We start from the raw sequence: 23,023 nt of genomic DNA, 5'->3' as shown, positions 1-23,023 counted from the left end.
AAGTGATTCCATCCCCATATGATTGTATAAGGCTTATACCAATCTCGTGAATTTATGGTGCTTTTTGATCAAGTAAAACTTAAAAATTTAGAAGAAGATTACCAAGAAACTGGTTTTTTGGGCGAAACAAGCACATCATAATTATAATTTATAAGCCATAATTGAGAAACCCCATTTGATGGGGGAGTATTTAAAGAATAATTAAAAGAGGCCAAAAAAAAGTGACGTGAATAAATAAAAGTGCGTGCGGATAGGAATACCCAGGACAATAAATTCATTCCTTGAAGCCAAAACCAAGAGAATCCATTTAAGACAAGTCACATCCATGTTCAATGTCACAAAATCTGGCATGTTGATTTTGACCAGGGGAACAGGGGGATAAACCACACGCTCACAAAGTTACTCATCTGTTAAAAGACTCGCATGAACAATTAGTTTCGGGTAATGAACATGTGGTAGAAAATGATACTTCTATTCCCAAAACTTAAACCCTCTCTTGTTCCTGCATCTCCAGCCATCCATGTGGTTAAGTAGTTAGAGAGGCAGAGCAAGAAAAAGTATAGGGCTATGGTCCTTTGACAGGAAAGATTATCATTATTCATGGCCTATTATAATAACATGCGTTCTAGTTGCCAAAGGGTTCCTGGATAATATTCCCTTGGATGAATAATCAAAACCACACAGGACGGACTAGACATAGTGATGAGGTTAATGCAGAGCACCACCAAGTTAGTGGCAATCAATGGCATCAAATTACAATTGATTCTTACTGCTAACAGAAATTGTCATTGCCACTGACACGTGTGTACTACCATAAAGCTGCAGTATTTTGTCTCTTATACTTTTCTAAATCTACAGTTTCTTGATATAAATATACCAAATAAGTAACAAGATTGCACCTACTTGATGCATGGAGAAGACAACTTGGCTTCAAATAATAATCAAAAAAGAAATGAAAAGGAAAAATACCTACATTAAAAAGAACAAAGGCGCTCAATGGGATGCTGAAGTTAGCTGCCAAAAGATTTTGGTTGCAACCAGAATTTTCTCTCTACCGTGTGATTCAGGTTCCTTGTCATACATGATAGCTTTCCACCTTACTGCATGAGCTATGCGAGTCACTTTGTCTAAAACTTCAGGAGAATCTCGGATCACAACTGTTCCTTCTGGACGCAACATCCGGTCTATCTCTACCATTAGATCCACAAGGGTACACCTGCAGGAACATTAGAGTTGATGATTAAAGGTGCTTGATCTCAAAAGCGGAGTTGATAAACTACTCAAAAGAGTAAAATCAGAGTATGGTCCATGCAGTAACGGTGCATGAATCCATTCAATAGCGACAATACATGCAAAGTCTATCATAGGATATAAAGGTGCAAAGATTGCTTTTCTATGCTTCGTTTTTGCATTGCCTTTCGCTGTTGAAGCTTCAAAGAAGAAAAAAAACAAAGAAAAAAATAAAAAGGTTTGTTTAAGCACAGAAATTATTGTGATAAGCAATATTTTAATGAAGATGCAACTAAAATATTTCCACTTTCAAGTAACTGGTGAAGTTCTCCCATTCCAAAAACAAAAGGAGGAAGAAACTTGTATTGCTCATACACATACTAAGAGAATTCAAGAAAAGCTAAGGACAGAGAATTGAAGGATGAAGTCAAAGGTTATATCTACCTGCTCTTGCTTGAACCTGGAAGCTTTATTAGTGATTCAATGCCAGCTACGTGGATGAGATCATAAGTACGGGGGTATGTTGAGAAAGGCTCACACCTGAAAACAAAATTCTAGAACATCAGTTAATCAGAACCCTATAAGACCACTGTATATTTCACCATCACCAGAAAAAGACAAGCAAAAATGACAATGATTAGAGGATAAGGATTAAACATGGATCTACTTAGAAAGTTAAAACACTCCTGTACAAAATCATTGCTCCAGTTGAATATCACTCATCTAACAAAGCTACCTAAATCACATGCCTGTACAGTTTCCATGGGATATTCAATCAACAGGGAATAAGCGATAGCAGGGCTGTTGCTTTGAGCAGAAAAGACTGAACATGGAATTTCCACGGGAAAGAAGTTTGTCATAGAAATTAGAAGACTAGGAGCTACAGCATACTCTTGTTTATCAAATGGGTAACAAATTCTTAGTTACCATCAGCTCCCTGAGTAGGTCCAACTACCAATATGGATGGGGAGTGTTTCATCCTTCACGTGTAGTCCCATTCACATAGGTGTAATTGTGCTTTCAAACTTACAATTGTTTGAATTTTCAGTAAATAAGGCTACAAATGCCACAGTTACTCACCAATCATGGTATACTCCAATAAGGCCTCTGTCATATATAACACTAAGAGTTAATGGCTTTCGAGCAGGAACAACATTCATCACCCACACTGGATCAGATATGAGGGCTGCTGCAAAACCTCCAAAAAATGCATTCATGTCCATGACATTGCGTATTGCCGGAGTCCCAAGCTTCACGTTCAAAGTATTTTTATAATAGGCAACTCTCCTTGCCCAACGCCTTGTGTCTGCCTCAAACAAATCAATCCCGTTTTTCATGACCAAGGCCCTTGAAGGAGCCCTTTTTAGCCTGTCTGGCCACTTCGGAATTGTCCCAACAGCATATTCTCCATTCACAGAAGACGTTGTAGTCACACATCTTTTTAACTTGAAGTACCTACCAACAAAAAAAAAAAAAACCCCCTTAGAACAACATAACATTTTATGTTCTAGAAACAATAAATAAACCAATAGCCAACCAGAAACTAAGCTAAATTAGATGCAAAATCATGACAATTTTGGCTGAAAATTTCTTAGGAAAAAAGAAGGAAACCCTTGTCAGAATTCTTGACTCTATGAAACTAAGGATTTCCAGGACAATTACCATGCATTACTTGGGTCATTTGATTCATCACATAACTCAAGCCCAAATTCGTTTTGGTTTGGTAGACACGAATCTCCATCAGGCTTTTTCCAAATGACTGTGTTTCCATCCACAGCAATCAACTCATAACACAATGCTCTTGCCACAGCCTGGAGGTCAGCCCACTCCTTAATCTTGCTTAGGCCACTGTACAGGGGGTCCAGAGATGACCAATATCCACCTGGGCGAAGTAACCGGTCCACTTCAATAAAGTAAGTTGCATCTGCAAAAGCGATTTTCTTCACATTAGGACCAAACAAAAAGGGTAGATATAAATAAGAATATATCAAGGGCACTCCACACACACACACACAAAAAGAGAGAACCACTATAAGGTAAAAAGGGATCAGGCATCGAGAGCAGTGAATGAAGTCAAATGCAAATGCAGGAAATGGGAGTCTGCGAGTGCCAAGCATTAGAACAAAGGCAGGTATCCCCTTTCCAATGCGAATTGTATTGTGCTTGTGAGAACTCTTGGAGCAAATGAGAGAGTCAAAAGGCCTTCCGATAACAATGAACCCCAAAACTTGCAACCTGGAAAAGAATTAATAAGCATGGTATTCAAACAGTACAAACGAAACTATGAGCATATAACAGAATTCTAGTATGTAACATATCAAGTTACCCCGCATCCCATATCCAGGGCAGTCCTTAGAGTTCCACCACTTATTGGAATGTACTGTCCAAGTTTCTCGATATATGGTGCTGCTCCATCAGGGAACATTGTTCCACCACCAGGGAAAATAAAGTAAGGACTTGCTCTTTCATCCATCCTGGTGACCTTTCCTATCAGCAATTTTGTGTGTGGCATATTGGAAGCCATATCTAACCATTACAAATTAAAAACTCTTTAAGAAAATTAATAATTTACTTCCATTCCTAAAAGGAGATAATTGTGGAAACAAACAATGAGGAGCAATTTTAAGCAAATTTTGTGTTTAATAATCTCTAAAGAAAAACCCACAACAAACCACAGTTTCTGAATAATAAAAAAAAAAAGAGAGACAGAAAAAAGGCTACCATGTGCAAGCTTTCAGGCACCGAACGGAATCTTATAGCAAGAGGAGGAGGGATCAAGCAAAGTGGCATTCATCAGGCAAAGGACATTGCCTTCCCTGTAAAAGTTCATCTCCTCTCAGCTGGCTATTACGCGGGCGGTCCTACACGGCATATGATCAACGGAATCAGCAGGGCAGGCCTTCGATGGGCTGGTGGTGGTGGCCCAGTTCCACCAGGGCCACAACCGATGCCGTGCCCTGGAGCCGATGTGGAAAGCAGCAGGGCTTGCCTACAGAGGCAGCCAAGAACCCAAGAGGGGTGAACACTAACAGGAAGAACAAGGTACCAGGCCGAAAAATATGGTGGATATGATGTCTAAAAGCTCCATCGTTGGGTTTCGTTTGATGCTGGAGATTTAAATGGCCCATGTAGATCTTTTTTTTTCCTGAGATCTTTCTTTTGATGCATAAATTTCAATTTTAGTGGTTCATCCAAGGTTTTGGTTGTGGATCTAATATTGGGTTGGAGGGTTTGTGGAAAATGAGTTTTGGGATGAAGGGTTGATTTTATCGGATTGGGGAGTGGAGTAGATTTAGCTTTCGTTGCAGAGAGGAACGTGGAGGGAGAGGAAGTGTGCTAGAAGTAGGGGAAAACTTTGGGGAAGTAAGTGTGTATGGGTGTGGCCAGTGGGAGCCAGTGGCGTGGCGTACGCGGTCGAATGCGTAGCCTCACCGGTGGAACCGAAACCTTGGGAACAATTGTAATACTTGGTTGCGTGGAACGTTGTCGGGGAACAAAGAGTGGCAATTTATAGGAACATTTGCAAATATATTTCGATCTGGATTCATTGGTGCCATCGCAGGTTCGGGCTTTTACTATCTAAACCAAGAAGCGTCAATCCATATAAACGCATTCATAAGATCAGACTGAAGAAACTAGTCTAATTAATGAGATCAACCAATGATGGACGCCGGACGGTGCAAATATGCTTTTCTTTCCACCTGTGTTCTCTGGTGTTATGCTGCAGGTGCTAATTGTGAGAGATGAAAGCAAGCTTCACGTAGCTTCATTACTTCATTCTGCTACCAACTTCTATTATTGTAGCAGCAAAAGGCTAAGACTGTGCAATAATGCAAACATGAAATGGTTGTCCTTAAGCCTTCAGGGCATTCAATGATTAAGAAGATTTGAGAATAACACCAGAGAAACAAGGGCAAAATAAATGAGAAGGCCCGCCTAGTGATGTTATGTGCAGTGCAGCTACGAGGGAGGCTTCTTGAGTCTTGAGTTTCTTGCCATGCCTTTATCAGAGACAATCAAGCCCCCATATCCCCAGCCTATGCTATGTAGGCATTAATCTAAAACGGCTGGGAATTTATCAACAATGAATGCAACACAAGTGGTAAAACAAGTATGAGATACTCTTCAGAGAATCTAAAGACGCTTGCTTCAATCAGACTGCACCATTCAGTTTGTATATAAGAGTTACGGTAGCGATCTAAATCGAATAAAAGAACAGGGACCATGAACATAAATTTTTAAAAAATGTAAAGAAAAACAAATAATTGAAACTCATGAGATAAATTTTGAGTATATACAAACAGTGTATCCTGAAATCCTCAAAATGCAATCCACCACCATGGATAGCCAATCTTCCTTAAACACCTCACAATAGCACTTCAGCACATTAGGAATCCAGGCGCAGGAATATAAGAGACCTTATCAAAACAATCTTGGTCATGCTTCAGTCCAGAATTTAGAGTTTCCTGGAAGCCCTAACATTGTAGTCATGCTTGAGAAGATTTGCTCTCAGCAGCATTGCCCTAACATCCTTATCAAATTCATTGCCAGTCTGCAAAACCCGCTGGAAAGTTGCATTTCTTTGATCTGCATGTCGTGCATAAAGAATTTTGTTGTGCGAGTCAATCCGAGCCTGCAGAAATGTTATAATTTTCATAAGAAAAGATGAAGTAGCCTACACTCAGACCTAAACCCCATTATGAACTTTAGCATGAGTCCAATTGTCTACATTAGAAATGGCTAACTTCACCCCCAAAGAATTTACTGCATGAACGAGGATTAACTCTTACTCTCCCCATCTAGCCATTCTCGTTGTTTGGGAAGGTTCTGGTGGAGACATTAGGTAATTCACTTTATTTCCTCTCAATTAACAAATAGATCATATTCCAAAGGTCAAAAACCATTTTCAATCTAAATAGGCAAATTGTACTCATTGGTCGCTTGAGACAATATAGATTAATTAACAAATCAATTTGGGTTTGGGACTAATATTTAGAGCCTGTTTGGCCTGATTTTTTTTAGCTTAAAAGCTATTACGAAACTATTATGAAAAATAATAACCTCTAAAATTAAGTTAAATTTATTTGATAAATTTACTTTATAAGCTCTTTTTTATAGATAATTTGTTTGGTAAAAGAATTTATATAAATTCTAATTTTAGTTAAAATTACCATAAAGAGAATTTAATAAATAACTTTTTATTAATTGCAAATTCCTTTGCTCACAATAGAAAAAAGTAAACTTTATTTTTTTATTTATTTAAAAAAAAATCATAAATATAAAAAAGTATTTTTTATATAACATAAACTTTATAATTAATAATAAATCATATAAAAATGAGAATGGATAATGTTGGAACTATTTTTAATAGAAGAGGATTTTTTGAAACAAAAGAAAAATTCTTTTGAAAAGAAGGCATGTTTTTAAAAAAAAAATAGAAAAGAAAATTCAAGCTCTATTTTTTAAAATTGTCTTAAAAAAAATTATTATTATTTTTTTTAAAGAACTTCTCAAAATCACTATTTGACCTAGCTTCTACTTTGAAGAAGCAGATAAGCTGAAAAAATACTAAGCCAAACAGGCACTTAAAAAACTAGACACAAAAACATGTGCCCGCACACAGTCAAAACTTATGAAAGCAAACTACTAGTGCAAAACAATACCTGTATCTGGTTGTCAGTAATCAAGGCTTCCAGTTCTTTCTCTAGTCCTGCAACACTTGTTTTAAAGGCATCAGCCATCATTCGCATATCAACAGACACAAATGGGTGGGTATACTGGATGAGGGCCTTGTTCCGAATTTGATCATAGAGGGTCCCAACATGGTCATGTAAATGGATGTCAAGCAACAGGTTTGATTTGAGGTTTCCAAGATATTCTAAGCAGGAAGCATAATGGCTGCAATAAAGGAGGAAATAAATAGAGTTAAAATGTAACCCACCAGACCAAGAATATGTGCTTCTCATTAAATGAGAAAGATCACACATAAGAACTTTCTGAAATCCCGAGTCACAAGTTTTCAGGTTTGATGTTGGCTACTATTAACCAAAGAAAATTGAATACAAGAAAATTAAAGAATACGGATAAATGCATGTTATTGCTCATAGCTATTAATGACAGCACAAAACACACTTGAAATCCTCCCTCGTACTATTTCCTTCTATTTTTTGCATCAAGCAAGAAGCCAAATCATAAACCAAACAGGTCTAACAAAATCCAATAATGTCACAGAATTCATTCTCATGATTGTAGACAGACAATAACATGAAGATAAAATACCTTGAGTAAAAATCATTAATAAGCTCCCTTACTTCAGGTACCAACTCCAAGAAATTCCGGAAGTTGATATTGTCTATAACTTTGTTCTGCAAAGTGAAAGCAGTCAATGACTAAGAAATCTATCAAACAACCGTAAGACATGACTGGCAGATAAAGGATGAGGGAGGGAAATAGGGGCAGAATAGATGCCTTCAGCTCAGTTCGATCAAAGCTTGCAAGTGCACAAAGCCCACCATAAGTAGCAACATCTTGAGGAGCAATCACCTCACTGTATGTATTTCCCAATTCTGGACCCACTTCCAAAAACTGCATCCACAGAAAAGACAATCAATCCCGCAATGAAATGGTAATTTTTCAAAATGCAGCAGTATAGAGAGAATCATTCTCAAATTAACCAATGAAAGAAACCCTCATTAACAAGCAGTACAAGCAAACTCTATATTAATTAAACCAGCATAATTTTAGGACTGCTTCAGATAAACCATCGATGAACACAACAATTATACTCCATTACCATTTTCTTTCGAGTGTATTCAAATAGCTAAATGACATAAGTTTTCTACCATAATATACTACCCCAACACAACCTACAGGAAGATCTCATGCTTTCCTTTTAGAAGTGCAGTGTGAATTGTAGATTTCTTGAACTTGGCTCGTAAAAAACTTACTGGGCTCAAGCTCAACTCAAGCTTATTTTGGAGCTCAAAGGATGAGACGCAAAACAAGATTGTGTGGCTTGACTAGCCTTGGAGCTTGAGTATTACACAATGACTTGGTAAAGGACAAGAAATGGAACAAGATCCATTATATGTAGCATAAAGGATCCTTCACCCTGTCAACAGACTTTCAAGAATAACCACCCCTATTTAGAGATACACGCCCATACCATAGCCAAATAAATCATAAGTAACTACAGTTAACTTCTACACATATCACCCATATCAAATTCATCACACCTTGCAAATAAAAGATAGTGCGTGATATAATCCTAAAGCACACAGAAATAAAAGACAAACAAGCAGCATCTGAGTTATCCATAATTACATTATATAAGCAGACAAACCTTACGAGCAGCAAGCTTGTACTTTTTAGCTTCCAAATGAGCCAACCCAGCAGCACACCGTAGCTTAGCAACAGTGGGAGGGTCAAGAGCCTCGGGTGTTTGCTCAGCCTTACTAACGTAGCTTGTCACATGAGTAAATTGACCCATCTCAATGCTCACAAGAATTGCACTCAAACACATCTGAATTATATGCTTTGACGTAGTACAATAATCGCGAGTTCGAACATAGCTTTTAAAAGCGTCACCCAATGCACCATGAGCATAGTAAAAATCTCCAAAATCATTGTATCCCATTCTTATACTTTCTTTAATTAAATTCGTCTGAAAATTTTAAAAAAAAACTAAATGAAAATCAAACAAAGAACAAACAAACCGTTAACAGTTTTTGCAACATAATTTAAGTAAAATAAAGTAAATTACCCTATAAGCATTGAGTTCGTTTTCGAGCTTTTCCTTCCTCTGCTCGGCTTTTTTATCAATCATAGTACACCACGCAGCATCCATCATATAGTTGGGGCCTAATCGACCGTCGATCTTCTGAACCGCTTCACGGAAAAGCTGCGTGTTCTCCCCCTTCTTGATTTCTTCGTAAGCCATCCTGAGGGCTTCCAATTGCATCCCGGGATTGTCGCAGTGGTCGGCGATGAATATGAGCCGCATGATCTTCGTGCGGCCCGTATAAAGCCCAGCGTACGCCTCGACATCCAGCTGTTCGCCGCTTATGATGGGCCGGTTCTTCCGCGTGGTTGTTGATGATGAAGACGACGGCGTTTCGTCGACGCCGCCGATGCCGTTGGCGTACATCTCCTCCATCATTGGATTTGAAGCGTCGTCTTCACCATCCATTACGAAAGAAAAAAATGAAATAAAAAAAAGAAGAGGAAGGAGATGGGAATTTTAGGGATTTTAGGGTTAGGGTTTGTCTCGTTGTGAACTGCTTTAGCGTTTCACAGTAGAAGTGATGGAGTAGCTGAAGACAGGGACTGGGTTGGCACGTGACCTCTTATAGCGTTTGCTCCCATATTCAACGACGTCGTTTCATGATTCAATCTTCGTTTTATGAAAAAATAAGTAACTAAAACTTCATTTTTATTTTGTCACGCCCTAAATAGGTATATTAATTAAGACTTAAGAGGTGAGATTGATATAAGAAAGTAAGTTTCAAGATTAATAAAATGTATATTCCCCTTTTATTATACAGCTAGCACTTTGGGATGATCGGCAATGATCTTCATCGCTAATGAGATGGCCAAAATGGTACTTTCAGAGGCGGTTGTTATGAACAAAAGGACCAAGTCTCTGGCAAATGCTTCATCCAAAACTGTGTTTTCTTTCTTCAGTTCCTCAAGTAAATGATCCACAAAACTATGGTGACGATTTATCTTTGACGCCTTCCTCTTCCCAACCGTGTGTTTTTTGCTTAGAACTTGAAGTAATTGATACGTATACCTTTCCAGCAACTTGTCTGGCATCAATGGCACCTTGGGCAGCCCACAAATCTAGATGTCTGCGAGTCGCCTGGTCTATTTCGCGAATCGACTCACCATTCATGAGTCTTTTGGGGCTAAGTTGGTGCAGGAAAAAGCTCCTGAGAAACTTGTGAAAACTGGCACGGAGAACAAATTGGTCTTCTCCAGTACTCACGTCGGCACTCCACTGAGTATAAATTATCAAAATGACTTTCATTCGAAAATTAATATATATATATATGCAAATTTTTAAATTATTATTATAATTTTACTATATAAAATTGACGGTGTAATCCTGATTGTTGAGATAGACAATACTATTTTTTATTTTCTAAATTACATGCCATTTCATGTTCATGATATTTTTCTTCCAAGTTCCGATGTCCCAAACCATGGAAAAAGGTCCTTGAACTTGGAAATCAAAGTCGAAAAGCAATATTACATTGTTATTCTCCCACGAATGAGCCTTTATAGTATATGGCATCTTGCTCCAAGGTCTTCAACTATCATTTTCATTTTCGTTTTGAAAACTCTAGGAGGAATCCATTCGGAAAGCTTAAAACTGGACGCCGAATGATGTCATTTCCTTTTATCTCCGACCACCTGAAATTTCAGAGACATAAAATTGGGAGGAACCGGATATTGATCAAATGGGTAGCATATGGTTTCCATACTTGTATTTGGTGACCAGGTGATGCAGAAAAATTGCAATCTGAAGCTTTCCAAATGTGGCTCCAACGCAGAATCCTGCTCCTCCACCAAAAGGCATGAAGGTTTTAGTTCCCGCATGCCCCTTTTTTCCCTGTTCCCATCTCCATTTTATTTTTAAAGGAAAGAAAGGTTAAGATGCCGTCATTTCTTGAATTCTGAAGACAGATATTTAATAGATAATAGATAATTTTTTTTATTATATTTAAGTTTTCAAGATATTACTGCTGTAAGAGATGTGAATGTTTTTTATTACTTGTTCGAGTCATGTTGAATTTTTAAAATGAGTATAAATGAAGAAATTCCTGTTATATTTAAATTTTCAAAATACTCCTAATTTGTCTTATATGAAAATTTTATAATTAACAATCATTCCTTCTATAATTAAATTAACAAAATTAATTAAGCTGCCGAGAAGCAATAAAGGCCATATTTCAATTGGATTACCTCCCATCTCCATGGATTAAAGGCAAACGGCTCATGAAAATAATTAGGATCAAAATGAAGTACAGTTTGATCAGCTACTAAAAACCAACCTGCTGGAATTGTATACCCTGCAAAAAAGGCACAATCAATTCCAATTAAACAATTAATTAAGGAATATATATATATATATATATATATATGTATGCTTCCTTTTCATTTTATAGAGAGATGATCCATCCTGCAAGTTGCAAAGCAGATATATATTCGAACTTACCATTTATGTCGACGTCCTTTGGAAGTTTTCTGGAAAGAATTGGGAGCAGATTTCCTACCCTAAGCATTTCATTGATAACCTGAGAACGCCAACCAAGGAATTGCTATGAGAACGTTACACGGATTTCAAAAAGCTTAATTAAAAGAAGTTAGTTTTACCATGTGAGTGAACTCCATGGATTTATATTCTTCCCACGTGATTTCAAGCTCCTTATTGTCTTCGACCCGGCTCTCAATAACAGCCTCGTGCTCTTTCTGAATTACACAATTGTTGTTTAAAGTGGTGGAATGAACAAGGAAAATTATTATTCATATTCTTGACTATGTTAAAGGGACTTAGTTTTCTTTGCTTCAAGTTCTGTAAGCTCTGTGCTTTTGATTTTGATGCAGTGAGGCTGGGTGCAGCCCTGTTTTTCCAGTGTAATGCCTAAACCATTTATAATAATGTATGCATACCGTTAATTCAGCTAGCACTTTGGGATGATCGGCAATTAGCTTCATCGCTAATGTGATGGACAAAGTGATAGCTTCAGAGGTTGTTATTATAAATACAAGGACCAAGTCTCTGGCCATTGCTTCATCCAAACCGGTGTCTCCTTTGTTCAATTCCTCAAGTAAATGATCCACAAAAGTCTGATGATGATTTATCTTTGATGCTTTCCTCTTCTCAAAGGTTTCATCAATCAGCTTCATAAGATTTTTACTTGCCTGATTGAATTGAATTCGAATGTTAGGGAAACTTACTAAGTAGGATGACCAATTCAGATGGTTTATATCAGGGAAAGTAAACCTTTAATCCTGCATGATAAGCAGTTCCTGGGATGTTCAAAGGAATTAATGATGTCCTCTTATCCACGAACGCTCTGACATTCTCACCAAGTCTCTCTGCGGCATCTGGTTCATCATAACCGATTTTCTTAGCGACGTATTCGGTTACCATCTGCCAATGTTAATCAAAGTAAAAAGGATTAGCTAAAACTTGTACAGTACTGTCAACCTTTTGTTTTTCTAGTAGAACTTGAAATAATTGATACGTCTACTTTTTTTGCAACTTGTCTGGCATCAATGGCGCCTTGGGTAGCCCACCAATTTAGATGTCTGCGAGTCGCCTGCTCTATCTCGCGAATCGACTCACCAGTCATGAGGCTTTCGGGGCTAAGTTGGTGCATGAAAAAGCTCCTGAGATACCTGTGAAAACTGGCACTGAGAACAAATTGGTCTTCTCCACTGGCTTTGACACTATACTGAGTAAACCATTGAATAGGGGGCATAATTTCTTGTTTGAGCATGCTAGAGATTAACTCGGGATCAGTTACCATAACCACCTTCTGGCCGGCAAGACTTGTTCGGAACATTGGCCCATATCTGGAGACAAAGATTATACTAATTCAATCAGTGCCGGTTAATTCGTGATATCAATTCAATTATCGATATTCTTTATTACTATAGATGAAAGAGTAAACATGGTACGTAACCTGGCAATTCTTTTCTTCATAAATGGCGAAATCTCAAGTAATGAATAAGGAGAGAAGTACTCCACGGTCTCACCGATGATGGGGAAGCCCATGGATCCCGGTGGGAGTTTTCCATTGCACTTGGGATTTTGCCAAATGCAAAACCAAACAACAAGCAAAGATACAAGGCAAAGAACAACCAGCTCCAACATCTTTAGATGTTGCTGTCTATTCTATTCACATGCAACCATAAGTGCCTCCTCATAATCTTATATAGGTAAACAAACATGATTATCAACAATCTCTTTTTTTATTGTAATTGATAATAAAAATATCTTTAGCAAATTATCTTCGAAATGTTTCAATTTAATAATAAATACAAACATTAATTTAATAAATTTTGGGACCGCTCTATCTATAGTATTAAGTTTCTTTTAAAATTCCAGTAGGGGCAATATTGCCTCACCCGTATTTATTTTCTCCCTTTTTAATTTAGAATAGTGACCCAAAGTAAAGCTTAATAATATTTTGATTAATTCTATTAATAGTATTAACTTTTTTTTTGAAAAAAAAAAGCAAGTTAGGTAAGTTTCCTTTTATTTAATGAGATTAACCTAACAAATCGTATAGATGTTAACCCAAAGGACCCACCTACGGCTAATATGTAGATCTGTCCCGGAATATAATACAACAAACAAAAAAAAAAAAAGTTTTGTACACACTTTTAATCTGCACAATTGAGTTAGACAAGTTTTGTATAGAATATAAGAAAATTTTTTAAAATATTCGAAGGTTCATTTTTTATTGTTTTTATATAATATATAAATAAAAATTTATAAAATTATTATAAAAAATTATCCTGATTAAAAAGTTTCTTGAAATACTGTTCTTTTTTAGTCAAACTTTATTCCTACAAATGTTGGTGTCAATAGATCTCCTTGATTGCATTGTCTTTGCCACCTTAAGATTGGGTGCTACTCATCATTGATAGAAGTCATTGAGTTTTATCACATCAATTCACTATAGGAGGTGTTTTTTCATGATCATTTTAGGAATCGAAAACGTAATTTTTTGATCAAATTCAGAAACTATTCTACATATTAAACAGAATTATGAAATGTTTATGGGTGTTTGTTGATGACATGAGATGAGGGATGTCATAAGATGATATTAATTATAAATAATAAAATTGTTACATAGATAATTCAAATGGAATTAGATGAATCAAAATGTTAGATTTAATTTTAACTTTTAAAGATATATTAAAGAATAAATAATAAGATAGTTTCGTTCATGTGTATCATAAATATTATTATTTGATAGATTTTTTTACAAATATCACTGTTCAATATCTTATTGTTATGATACTTTTCAAAAATTCTCTTTACAATGATTCTTCAATTTTATTAAATGATGTTATAAGATTTTTATTCTCATGATATAAATGTCTTATTTTATTCTTTTTCATAAAGAAAATAAAACAAACAACATAAATCACATTAAATTACCAATTCTAAAATCTGATTTATATTCAATTGGTGATGCCAAATTACAAATGTTTATTTTGTTTTATTTTAGAAGACATAATATCTACCGCAACCCTTCCTTCTAAATCAGACGGTTTCTCTCCTATCATGTATGATTGATTGAACTCAGATCTGTACGAGTCTGGGTATCTATTGACTGGCATTGCCCTTCGCTCATCAAAGAAAGCAAGCAGCAAGTCAGTGAGCGCATAGCATACTCTCTCGGTTCTTCTCCTTTGACCGGTAAAAATTCAAGAAAAGGATGCTTTTGTCAGAACAAGGAATAAAAGAAAATAAAAAATAGGTAGTTTCAAGAAGATTTCTTTTGTTCCCAACATATTAATTAAGTAGAACCCAATTAATACTAATCTCATAATTAAATATATAAGAAATGTTAGCCCAGAAATCTTATTGACTCCGAGAAGATATTAACACAAAGGCCCAAACTCTTTAATGCAAGTTATCTTTATATCTTGACCAAGTTCTAATATCGGTACAATTTTAACAAAACTCAACCATTGCCCCCTAATTTCATTGGTACGACGTCCTTTTATTTTCAATTCATACTCGATTTAATTTGCAACATAGAAAGCTGACTTTTTCCTTTCTTTCCCGTTCAATAATTTTTTAAAAAGAGTTATTATTATTATTAAAGTCTCCAACTATATTATACAAGAAAATATCAAATCAAATTTCATTCACTCTCTTATTAATTCAAATTAGCCAACAATAAAATGTTGTTAAATAATTAAAAGAATATATATATATATATAGTTTAAAATAGGTTGGGCCGACTCTAAATCAAAAACTTCAAAGCATGGCCCATGTTTTTTCTCTGCAATAGTGGCCCACAATAACGAAAGTGAAGCCCAGATCTCTCCTAACTGGGCCTGTAGGCCTGTACACAAGAACGTACACGTGTAAAAAAATATATCTACGTGGACCAATGTGAAATCATTCAAACAAATGTTGAAGAAAGGCGCGAATGTCAATCATTCACCCACCGAAATATGTATAAAATTAAAAAAAAAATGTTTGCGGATCGCATCCGCCCTTTCCCATTCGCTGTCCTTTTGTCTTCTTTTTCTTTTTTCGCTCTCTCTCTCTTTTTCTTTTTCTCTGTTCAATTTACTTTGAAAAGAAGATTGACAAATCGACAGCAATGTCGACGCCGACGCGAGATTCGATCGAGAGTTTCAAGAGCATAACCGGCGCGTCTGATTCAGTCGCTTTACGAAAATTAGAGGTATGTTTCTGTAAATTCCAATTTTCACTTTACTGATTTTCGAGATCAAGAATCACCATCTTTTTAGGACTTTTACATTTTAACTAGGCGTCCTGATAATCAAGCAACTCAGTTTCGTAATGCAATGCGTAATGTGGAAAATAAAGCTTTCGAATGCCATTTCTAGGGTTTTCCAGTTTATTTGAAAGTAGGAATTATGTATTAGTATGTTTTTCAATGTGATAGGTATGGTTTCATAATTATTCTGATTTTTTATAATTATAATCCTGCATAAATTTGAGCCTGAAATTGCTAAGTTCAATTTATACTGACTAAATGTTTTGATTGGTAAACAGGAGTATGGAGGCAATTTAAATGCAGCTGTTAGTGCACATTTTCTTGAATTGGAAAGAAGCATGTATGCTTTGTTCCTTTGTTTCACAAGCCTCTTTCTTTTCATTTATAATTATTCTATAAGTATTAACTTTTTTTTTTGTGCTGTTTGGTCTTTCTTTCGATAACTTTTCTTTCTTTTTCTTTTTTCTTGATCTGGTGCACTCATGTTCAGTACAAACCCGACATATGCCGTGCCTTCTCAAAATAATTCTGTTGATATGAACAATCAGAATGGAGTTGGAATGCGTGGAATTGTTCCATTCATCTCTGCTGTCAGAAGATTTAGGCCTTCGTTACTGCTTGACGCCAATTACAGGAGGAATTTGCTTAACGGGAGTGGTGCTTCTAACTTCAATCACCATGTGACATCTCCTCATATGGGAGAGGTGACAGGGGTCCCTGTAGGGTTCAACAGCGGAAATGAGCATCCTCTGCATTCGGGAGTAAGACCAGCCATCACAGATTCAACAGGACCACCATCGTATTATGGAGGGGGAATTTATGGGAATGTCTCTAGTGATGATCATCAACATCCGAATGATATAGAATGTGAAATGATGCAAGCTGCAATTGAGGCTTCTAAGCGGGAGTTTGAACAGACTCATATGAATGAGCAACATGGTTCTTCCTATGTACACACCCATATGGACAAAATATCCGGTTCTTCCTATGGTTTTCTTAGATTCTTACTTCCCATTTTTCTTTGATGCAGAATTCATCTAGAGCTGGGCTTCAACAGAGCCGACTTCAGCAAGAAGATGATGAGCTTGCTCGTGCAATTTCATTGTCTTTGAAGGTTCGTGCATCTTTCCTTTGTTTTCATGATTTGATTTCCTTGTCTTTTGGTCCTGGGTTCTCTCTAACATGAATTTAGTTCAGACAGCAGATGAAGAGAAAGCCGTACGTGTCATGAAGGATCATTATGAGCAAGTGGGAATATATGATTCAAGTGCAAGGACTCAGGCAACAACCAATAACAGCTTGAAGGTTTCTTTTTTCTGTTTCTGTTTTTGTTTGTTACAAATAAAATTGCTGCATAAACAAGCACATTCTCAGAAGCACATTGATCTGTGGCTGTTGAGAATGCAGTAGAATGTATTTATTGAAACTAATGTTGACATTTAGTGGAAGCTTTCCTCAGACTTTTGGGGCTGAATTTTAGCTGATTGGGCCTAAAGTGAATATCATGACTCTTTGGGGCGATAAGAAAAGAAAAGTTTCAAATTCTCCAGACAATTGTCTTTTGTGCTTCTGGTTTCTCATAAAGCATCTTTTCCTCCTTAATAAGAGGCTGTTCCCAATTGAAGGCAGGAAACTCATCACTTAGACAACTACCAGCGAATCATGATTCCAGCCATGATACTCCTCTTAATCGTGTACGGCACAGTAAAGATTCCTTTAATTCTATAGAGGTATTATTAACTGGTAATAACATAAAATTTTCTGCTTCTGAAGCAAAGGACCATGTTCCTGTTTTACTAATTACATTCATTGCATCTTTTCTGTGAACATTGAAGTGGGGAGGTATTTCATCAGAAGAACTTGATCAAGCAATTATGCTGGAGACCCAACTTTTTAGCCAGATTCCTGAAGGTGCTTCATATCGTTCTTCCAATCTATCCCATGAGCAAAGTAGTCCAGGTGCAAGTGTTGATCCTGGTCCACAGGCTCTATCTCATCCACAATCATTCTCGTTAATGGAACGGCATTTATTGCGGCAACAGCAGGTTTAAGATGACTCCTTCTATACCCTGTATGATGATTGTATTACCTCTGACGAATTGGTAACATTTCCCTTGCAGGATGATGAGTATCTGGCGTCCCTTTTGGCTGATAAAGAAAAGGAAATGAATTCTCTCAAGAAAGCTGAAAGTCATAGTTTGAAAGAAGAAAAATCATCCAAAAGGAAGCTTGGAGGAAAGGTTATATATTTTTTATTATTGGTGTTTCTGAGTGACATGGCCAATTTTTGCAAAGCTCTGTTCTTTCATTTTATATTGAAATTTTTTATTTCACCTCCTTATGCACAGTACAGTGGTATTTAATATTCTTGATTACTCCTTGGTTTTTTAAATTCTATTTGTTATTTGTGATTCTTGTATGAGATAGATGCCTGCAAGAAGAAACATTTTCAATTCACAATAAAAACTTTATCCAAAGATTGACTTTACTCTTCCTAGATTATCTACACGTTTATTCCAATCAGCTGACCTGCAACTGAAGTTAACAATTAGTCAACCACAAAAATGATTTGGATATATTTTATGCGCCTGCTGATTTACTGACAGTGGGGCTGTCTCTCAACGCAAATCAATTTGCGATTAACTTAAAGTTGAAAGGTTATTTGAGCTGTTTCGCCTTTGTGTTATCTGCTTTGTGATTGACTTCATTTTACAACTAATTTAATGCATCTGTTTTTCAAATGAATTATTGCTGTGTCTATCATTGAGAAATTTAATAGGATTGTATCTGAATAAACAGTGTAAAGAGCGATAGGAATTCAGATAATGTTGATGCTTTTTTTTTTTTTTCGTTTGTTTTAAAGACATGAATTGTTTAGATAGTGAAGTTCTTAGAATTGCATGTCATTTAGTAGTTTGGTGCCGGATGAAATGGTCTGTTTACATGATTTTTGCAGTCAAGGAAATGAAATGCTGCTCTAAACATGGATAATCTCCTTCTGTTTAAATTTAAAAAGATTATCCTGGTTACAGATTGACCTCGTTTTGGATTGTGAATTACATAATTAGGCTCCTGACTTCTGTATTTCACTGAGGGCAGGAATCTGAAATGTCTGCAAAGGAGACTTCACTTCCACCTGAGCCAGCTGTAAATGATGAGGATGCAGTAACTATACTTGTTAGGCTGCCAGATGGCACCTGCCATGGACGTCGCTTTCTCAAGTCAGACAAGCTCCAGGTAAATTTTTTTACATTTAAAAGTTTAAGATACATTAATTTGCTATGCTGATTCTGGTTTTATTCCTTTGTAGCTTCTTTTTGACTTCATAGATATTAGTAAAGTAGTGAAGCCCGTCACTTACAGACTGGTGAGTGCTACCTAAATTTCCTTTCTTCTAGTATCCCAAGTAAGACCTGCAGCCCTCGTCATCTTGAATTATTTGCTGTATCTTTCATAGTTATGTGATGATGATGACTTTTTTTTTTAAAAATTATTTTGATAAATGATTGTATCTTATTCTGTCAATTTCTTTACGTGGTGATTCGAGACAATTATCTTATTCTTCATCCATGAAGTTCCCTTTTTAATTCATCTCCATTTAGTTGTTATTTTAAATTAGTAAATAATAATAACAAATACATGAAAGATCTTTGGAAAGGTGGCCGACTAACCAGAAGCTCAACTAGAGTTGCTGTCAAACTAAATAATAACAACCCGTTGCTCAGCATGGAATGGATTTTACCCTGTGATGCTGAGCTACTAATTGTATATATTCTTACTTTGTTGCTCGCTTCTGTTTGATGAACAGGTAAGGCCATACCCTCGCCATGCTTTAAGTTTGAATGACTGCTCTTTAAGTTTGAATCAACTTGGCCTGACAGGCAAACAGGAAGCTTTGTTTCTGGAGTTCATATAGCGTTGACTGTTCGACTTTTATTTTTTCTGTGAGAATGTAGCGTTTGCCCAGATACCCTGACTTCGAGAAATTTACCTTGTCCTGTTGAAATTGATACCGGGGATTGAACAAGAAAGTTATCAAGGTAGCCTTGAATTTATCTTCTTATATTCTTACGTCTGACATGTTGAATAAGAACCCCCAATTCCTTAAATCTTTGGTTTGGTTTGATCTCAGTTAGAAACAAGCCATGAACCGAGGGGAAAGGACAAACATAAACCAATATATATACATATATATATATATATATTACAAGAACCATCCGTCGCACACCTTAGACAATGGAAAATTATCATATATCCAACTGTAGAAGGGACAAGAATAGAGCCATAAAGTTTTTTCTTTTGTAAAAATAAACCTATTCAACCGACATGTTGCGGTAGGGAAAAAAAATGAGGTGTAAGCCCAAAAAATAGTAACAATTATCTCTATGAAATTGTTTTAATTCCTTGTTGGCTTTGTTCAGGTGCAGGAGCGGTCCAATATTGCTTAACTGCAAAAAGAATCTTCTCTCTCTCATGGGGTCCGTCCTCATGGTCTACAATTCTTCCATCCCATTGCATAACATCTATGATGTTCTTGATCTTCACCAAGACATCCACGTCGTCTCTGATGATCACACTGCCTTCTGGTCGTAAAATCCTATCCATTTCTAGAAGTATATCCTCCATTTCACATCTGTCATATAAAACCAATTAGTGCCTCATAATGATTAATTAATGAAATAATAAAGTGGGTTTTGACTTTTATTTATATATGTGCACCTGTCTTGGTAGAGGCTGAAGATAGAATCAGCGTGAATAAAATCGTAGGTCCTAGGATAAGTGGACATTGCCTGGCACCAGCTTTGATATGTTCCGATCAATCCACGTTCATAGACGGCTCCAAGAGTGTTGATCTCAGCCTCGATGGGGACAACGTTCATGGTCCAGACAGGATCATCGACAAGAGCTGCGGCGAAGCCTCCCAGATGAGCATTCATATCCAACAAGTTCCGGTACCTCCCCGTCTCTGCCAGCTGATGGTCTACTCTCTTATAATATTCTACCCTCTTCTTCCATAGTTCTGTGTTTTCTACAAACGTTTTTTCTGTGATTCCTGTCAAGCTTCCACTGCTGATCCTTGGAGGGATTGCATTCAGCCTCTCGGGCCATTTTGCTAGTTGCCTACCAGCTATTTCCTTAATATTGGATACTTCAGGCAGTGGGGTTAAACAAGTCTCTAATTTTGTGTACCTGCGCCAGAAAAATATAAGATTTTTTAGGTAAAAGCTTTTGGTGGATGGTGGTTAGAAAAAAATGAACTGAAAAAGATTGATGCTGGGCAGGAAACAAAAAAGTCGTTGAATAGGTTTTTTTTTTTTTTTTGAAATTTAAGCAGTTGAACACTTTAACCAGCGAAAAGGGTTATGCTTCAGAGATGATTCAAGTGGACAATCGCTTTATCATTCAATTGGTTTTGGTATCACTGCCAAAGTGGTCTGTGGCAGTGGGAAGAATTTGCTTTCTGATGTTGGAAAGTAATTCTTTTCTCCAATCAGAAGTCAATCTCTAAGCAAAAGTTTGGATAGTGTGAAAGATTCCTGAACTAAAATTTTTCAAAAAATGTTGCATTGCAAAAATTGAAGACAATTATCTCACCATGCCATGTCAGGATTTTGAGTCTGGCAAAAGCGTGGCTGCTTGAAAACCTTCCTGTTAGCTCTACAATGGATATGATTAGTGGGTTTTTGCCAAATGGCAAGGTCATCCTTCTGTACAAGTTTTTTCCAGCAGAGGCTTCTAGCCACAGTCTCGATCAGGTTTTGTTCTGCTCTCAGGTCATCCCGTGTCCTATTCCAACCTTTCCAATGACTTTCCCAGTTAATTGGTGGTCCAGATAGAATCCAATAACCACCAGGACGTAGAATTCTATCAACTTCAATTAAGTAAAGCCCATCTGCACCGAACATAAATAAAAATTAATAAAGCAGTTCGAAGTACTCAAGCGAAGACAATGAAATAATAATAACCAGCAGAGCGTTAAATTGAAGGGCCAAGGTTTTACCATACTGCCCCCAAGGGATGAGGCATCGAGAGCAATGAGCCATGTCGAAAGCTCTTGACGGGTAAGGGAGCCTAATAGAGGCAAGAACTCCGATCAATGCAGGCACTCCTCTTTCAAGAGCAAACTGCACCTGAGCTTCATGGGTGTCTCTTGGTGCAAATGACACTGCTAGGATGTTCCTTGATAGAAGGTAAGCTCCCCAACTCGCAACCTGAATCCATTCAAAGATCAGAAAACCTTGGAAAAAACAGTACAAAATTGATAATATAGTGAACGGTCGTTTTTGGATAGAATTTCGTGCAGGAAGAAAGATATTATTCGAGTTTTTATTAATATAATTACGGGAATAGTGTGATTCTTTTAGATGAAGGGAGTGAGCGGCGGTGGTTAGAAAAAGTGGAATAAATCCTGGGGAAGGTTTATTCTGGTAACATCTATATATACCTTGTTCGACACCAGCCTGACAATTAATACAAATTCAAAGCACAATAAAGATACTACACTTAATGACCAAGTGCGTTGAACTTAAGCTTCTGCATTGGAGACTTCTTAATTATGATTCATATAGTTAATTTTAGGATAAGAAATTATTCTGATGCAACCCTTTTGCCCCAGCTAGATGATGAGGTCCATAAACAAATTATTGTTCTTGGTGAACCACTTTACTTGAAACTGAAGACTTTCCGAACCAACTTGAAAATCTACCAGAAAAACTCCTAAAAAAACCATATTCATGGGTGAAAGGGAGAAGTTTGAGATTGGGGTTTGGCTGGTCATAGATAGCTTGGAAAGGGGTTTTCACTTTTTTACTTACCAAAATGATCCAAATCCCCAAAATTCTCCTTAATTGCATCATTTATGACTTGCTTTAATTTGTACATTTCCCTTGAACCATTCCCCGTAAACCCCAGCTGGTTTTTTACTAAGAATATGAGATTCTCTAGCTGGCAATGGCATCTCTTAGCCAGATCTTTCTCTTCCAGTGAGACCATCCTACAAAGGAAGCTTAATTAATTAGAATTATGACTTTTCTCTTTTTTTGACTCTCTCACCTTTTCCTAGTCGACTAAATGTAGATGTGGTCACAGCCCTACAGATGAGAACTCAACAAAGTTTAATTAAATAAATGTAGACAATCAAAGACTACAAACTCTTCACGTTTTTGCTTGTTTTAATATAAAATTTATCTCTATATTCTTCAAGTAAAACGAAAGGAAACAATCAAACAAATAATTTGCAGGAACCCTCCAACCAATCACCTTTCATTTCAACCGTTTCCAACCCAGTTTCC

At 36.7% G+C, this 23,023-nt stretch overlaps 5 protein-coding genes across 13 annotated transcripts; 1 reads left to right on the top strand and 4 right to left on the bottom strand.

The window, feature by feature from the left end:
• Window positions 1–708: 708 nt before the first annotated feature.
• QUA3 (S-adenosyl-L-methionine-dependent methyltransferases superfamily protein) lies at window positions 709–4,358 on the bottom strand. Its single transcript, XM_089783082.1, is given in 16 exon segments — window positions 709–1,216; window positions 1,675–1,770; window positions 2,311–2,685; window positions 2,893–3,062; window positions 3,064–3,104; window positions 3,107–3,154; window positions 3,245–3,364; window positions 3,367–3,457; window positions 3,527–3,750; window positions 3,753–3,756; window positions 3,952–4,022; window positions 4,025–4,093; window positions 4,096–4,129; window positions 4,131–4,273; window positions 4,276–4,340; window positions 4,342–4,358. Coding segments are annotated over 16 exon segments (1,791 nt in total). The 3' UTR covers window positions 709–993.
• Window positions 4,359–5,438: 1,080 nt separating this feature from the next.
• On the bottom strand, window positions 5,439–9,553 carry FUS6 (COP9 signalosome complex subunit 1). The gene is made up of 6 exons (XM_089783117.1): window positions 8,993–9,553; window positions 8,573–8,893; window positions 7,699–7,815; window positions 7,510–7,595; window positions 6,894–7,128; window positions 5,439–5,863 (listed from the first exon to the last, which is right to left on the bottom strand). Exons 1-6 carry the CDS (start codon window positions 9,416–9,418, stop codon window positions 5,687–5,689), a joined length of 1,362 nt encoding a protein of 453 aa, XP_089639243.1. The 5' UTR covers window positions 9,419–9,553; the 3' UTR covers window positions 5,439–5,686.
• A 215-nt stretch (window positions 9,554–9,768) lies between these two features.
• LOC110414005 (cytochrome P450 87A3) lies at window positions 9,769–13,154 on the bottom strand. 7 transcript variants are annotated; one of them, XR_016351069.1, is made up of 10 exons: window positions 12,924–13,154; window positions 12,483–12,813; window positions 12,239–12,388; window positions 11,905–12,156; window positions 11,608–11,703; window positions 11,450–11,528; window positions 11,197–11,303; window positions 10,716–10,843; window positions 10,484–10,644; window positions 9,769–10,228 (listed from the first exon to the last, which is right to left on the bottom strand). XR_016351069.1 is itself a non-coding variant. In XM_089783156.1 (9 exons), exons 1-9 carry the CDS (start codon window positions 13,112–13,114, stop codon window positions 10,554–10,556), a joined length of 1,425 nt encoding a protein of 474 aa, XP_089639282.1. In that variant the 5' UTR covers window positions 13,115–13,154; the 3' UTR covers window positions 10,288–10,553. The 7 variants fall into 7 exon arrangements, 6 of the variants coding, with proteins under 6 accessions (XP_089639282.1, XP_089639286.1, XP_089639287.1 ...); XM_089783156.1 differs by lacking the exon at window positions 9,769–10,228 and having other exon boundaries at window positions 10,288–10,644; XM_089783160.1 differs by lacking the exon at window positions 9,769–10,228 and having other exon boundaries at window positions 10,288–10,627.
• Window positions 13,155–15,458: 2,304 nt separating this feature from the next.
• LOC110413537 (UBX domain-containing protein) lies at window positions 15,459–20,435 on the top strand. Of its 3 annotated transcripts, none has more exons than XM_021424389.2 (12): window positions 15,459–15,674; window positions 16,010–16,071; window positions 16,222–16,681; window positions 16,762–16,845; window positions 16,929–17,036; window positions 17,357–17,425; window positions 17,567–17,776; window positions 17,852–17,971; window positions 18,831–18,968; window positions 19,042–19,098; window positions 19,540–19,771; window positions 20,153–20,435. In XM_021424389.2, the coding sequence occupies exons 1-11, from the start codon at window positions 15,591–15,593 to the stop codon at window positions 19,645–19,647; spliced, it is 1,500 nt and encodes a 499-aa protein (XP_021280064.1). In that variant the 5' UTR covers window positions 15,459–15,590; the 3' UTR covers window positions 19,648–19,771; window positions 20,153–20,435. The 3 variants fall into 3 exon arrangements, with proteins under 3 accessions (XP_021280064.1, XP_021280063.1, XP_021280060.1); XM_021424388.2 differs by having other exon boundaries at window positions 17,357–17,461; window positions 19,613–19,771; XM_021424385.2 differs by having other exon boundaries at window positions 15,460–15,674; window positions 17,357–17,461.
• LOC110413538 (putative methyltransferase PMT15) lies at window positions 19,961–22,603 on the bottom strand. The gene is made up of 5 exons (XM_021424391.1): window positions 22,547–22,603; window positions 21,733–21,943; window positions 21,327–21,624; window positions 20,451–20,921; window positions 19,961–20,364 (listed from the first exon to the last, which is right to left on the bottom strand). Exons 1-5 carry the CDS (start codon window positions 22,586–22,588, stop codon window positions 20,115–20,117), a joined length of 1,272 nt encoding a protein of 423 aa, XP_021280066.1. The 5' UTR covers window positions 22,589–22,603; the 3' UTR covers window positions 19,961–20,114.
• Between the last annotated feature and the right edge of the window lie 420 nt (window positions 22,604–23,023).

This window comes from Theobroma umbraticum, unplaced genomic scaffold (genome assembly GCF_002168275.2).
Source record: "Theobroma umbraticum cultivar Fairchild unplaced genomic scaffold, ASM216827v3 scaffold_4.1, whole genome shotgun sequence".
In the NCBI taxonomy this organism is placed as follows: domain Eukaryota; kingdom Viridiplantae; phylum Streptophyta; class Magnoliopsida; order Malvales; family Malvaceae; genus Theobroma; species Theobroma umbraticum.
This window is presented reverse-complemented; position numbering and strand designations above follow the sequence as displayed.

Excerpts from the sequence above, each read along its gene's own strand:
- FUS6 (XM_089783117.1), bottom strand. The coding sequence starts at position 9,418 with ATGGATGGTGAAGACGACGCTTCAAATCCAATGATGGAGGAGATGTAC. Across the intron at positions 7,816-8,572 it reads ACAAGCTTGCTGCTCGTAAG|TTTTTGGAAGTGGGTCCAGA; the intron begins GTTTGTCTGCTT and ends CTGTGGATGCAG. Across the intron at positions 7,596-7,698 it reads TTGATCGAACTGAGCTGAAG|AACAAAGTTATAGACAATAT; the intron begins GCATCTATTCTG and ends TTCACTTTGCAG.
- LOC110414005 (XM_089783156.1), bottom strand. The coding sequence starts at position 13,114 with ATGTTGGAGCTGGTTGTTCTTTGCCTTGTATCTTTGCTTGTTGTTTGG. Across the intron at positions 11,529-11,607 it reads CCATGGAGTTCACTCACATG|GTTATCAATGAAATGCTTAG; the intron begins GTAAAACTAACT and ends TGGCGTTCTCAG. Across the intron at positions 10,645-10,715 it reads CACCTGGTCACCAAATACAA|GTGGTCGGAGATAAAAGGAA; the intron begins GTATGGAAACCA and ends CTGAAATTTCAG.
- LOC110413537 (XM_021424385.2), top strand. The coding sequence starts at position 15,591 with ATGTCGACGCCGACGCGAGATTCGATCGAGAGTTTCAAGAGCATAACC. Across the intron at positions 16,682-16,761 it reads AGCAACATGGTTCTTCCTAT|AATTCATCTAGAGCTGGGCT; the intron begins GTACACACCCAT and ends TCTTTGATGCAG. Across the intron at positions 16,846-16,928 it reads CAATTTCATTGTCTTTGAAG|ACAGCAGATGAAGAGAAAGC; the intron begins GTTCGTGCATCT and ends AATTTAGTTCAG.
- LOC110413538 (XM_021424391.1), bottom strand. The coding sequence starts at position 22,588 with ATGATGCAATTAAGGAGAATTTTGGGGATTTGGATCATTTTG. Across the intron at positions 20,922-21,326 it reads CAAAATCCTGACATGGCATG|GTACACAAAATTAGAGACTT; the intron begins GTGAGATAATTG and ends TTTCTGGCGCAG. Across the intron at positions 20,365-20,450 it reads TTCAGCCTCTACCAAGACAG|ATGTGAAATGGAGGATATAC; the intron begins GTGCACATATAT and ends TTTATATGACAG.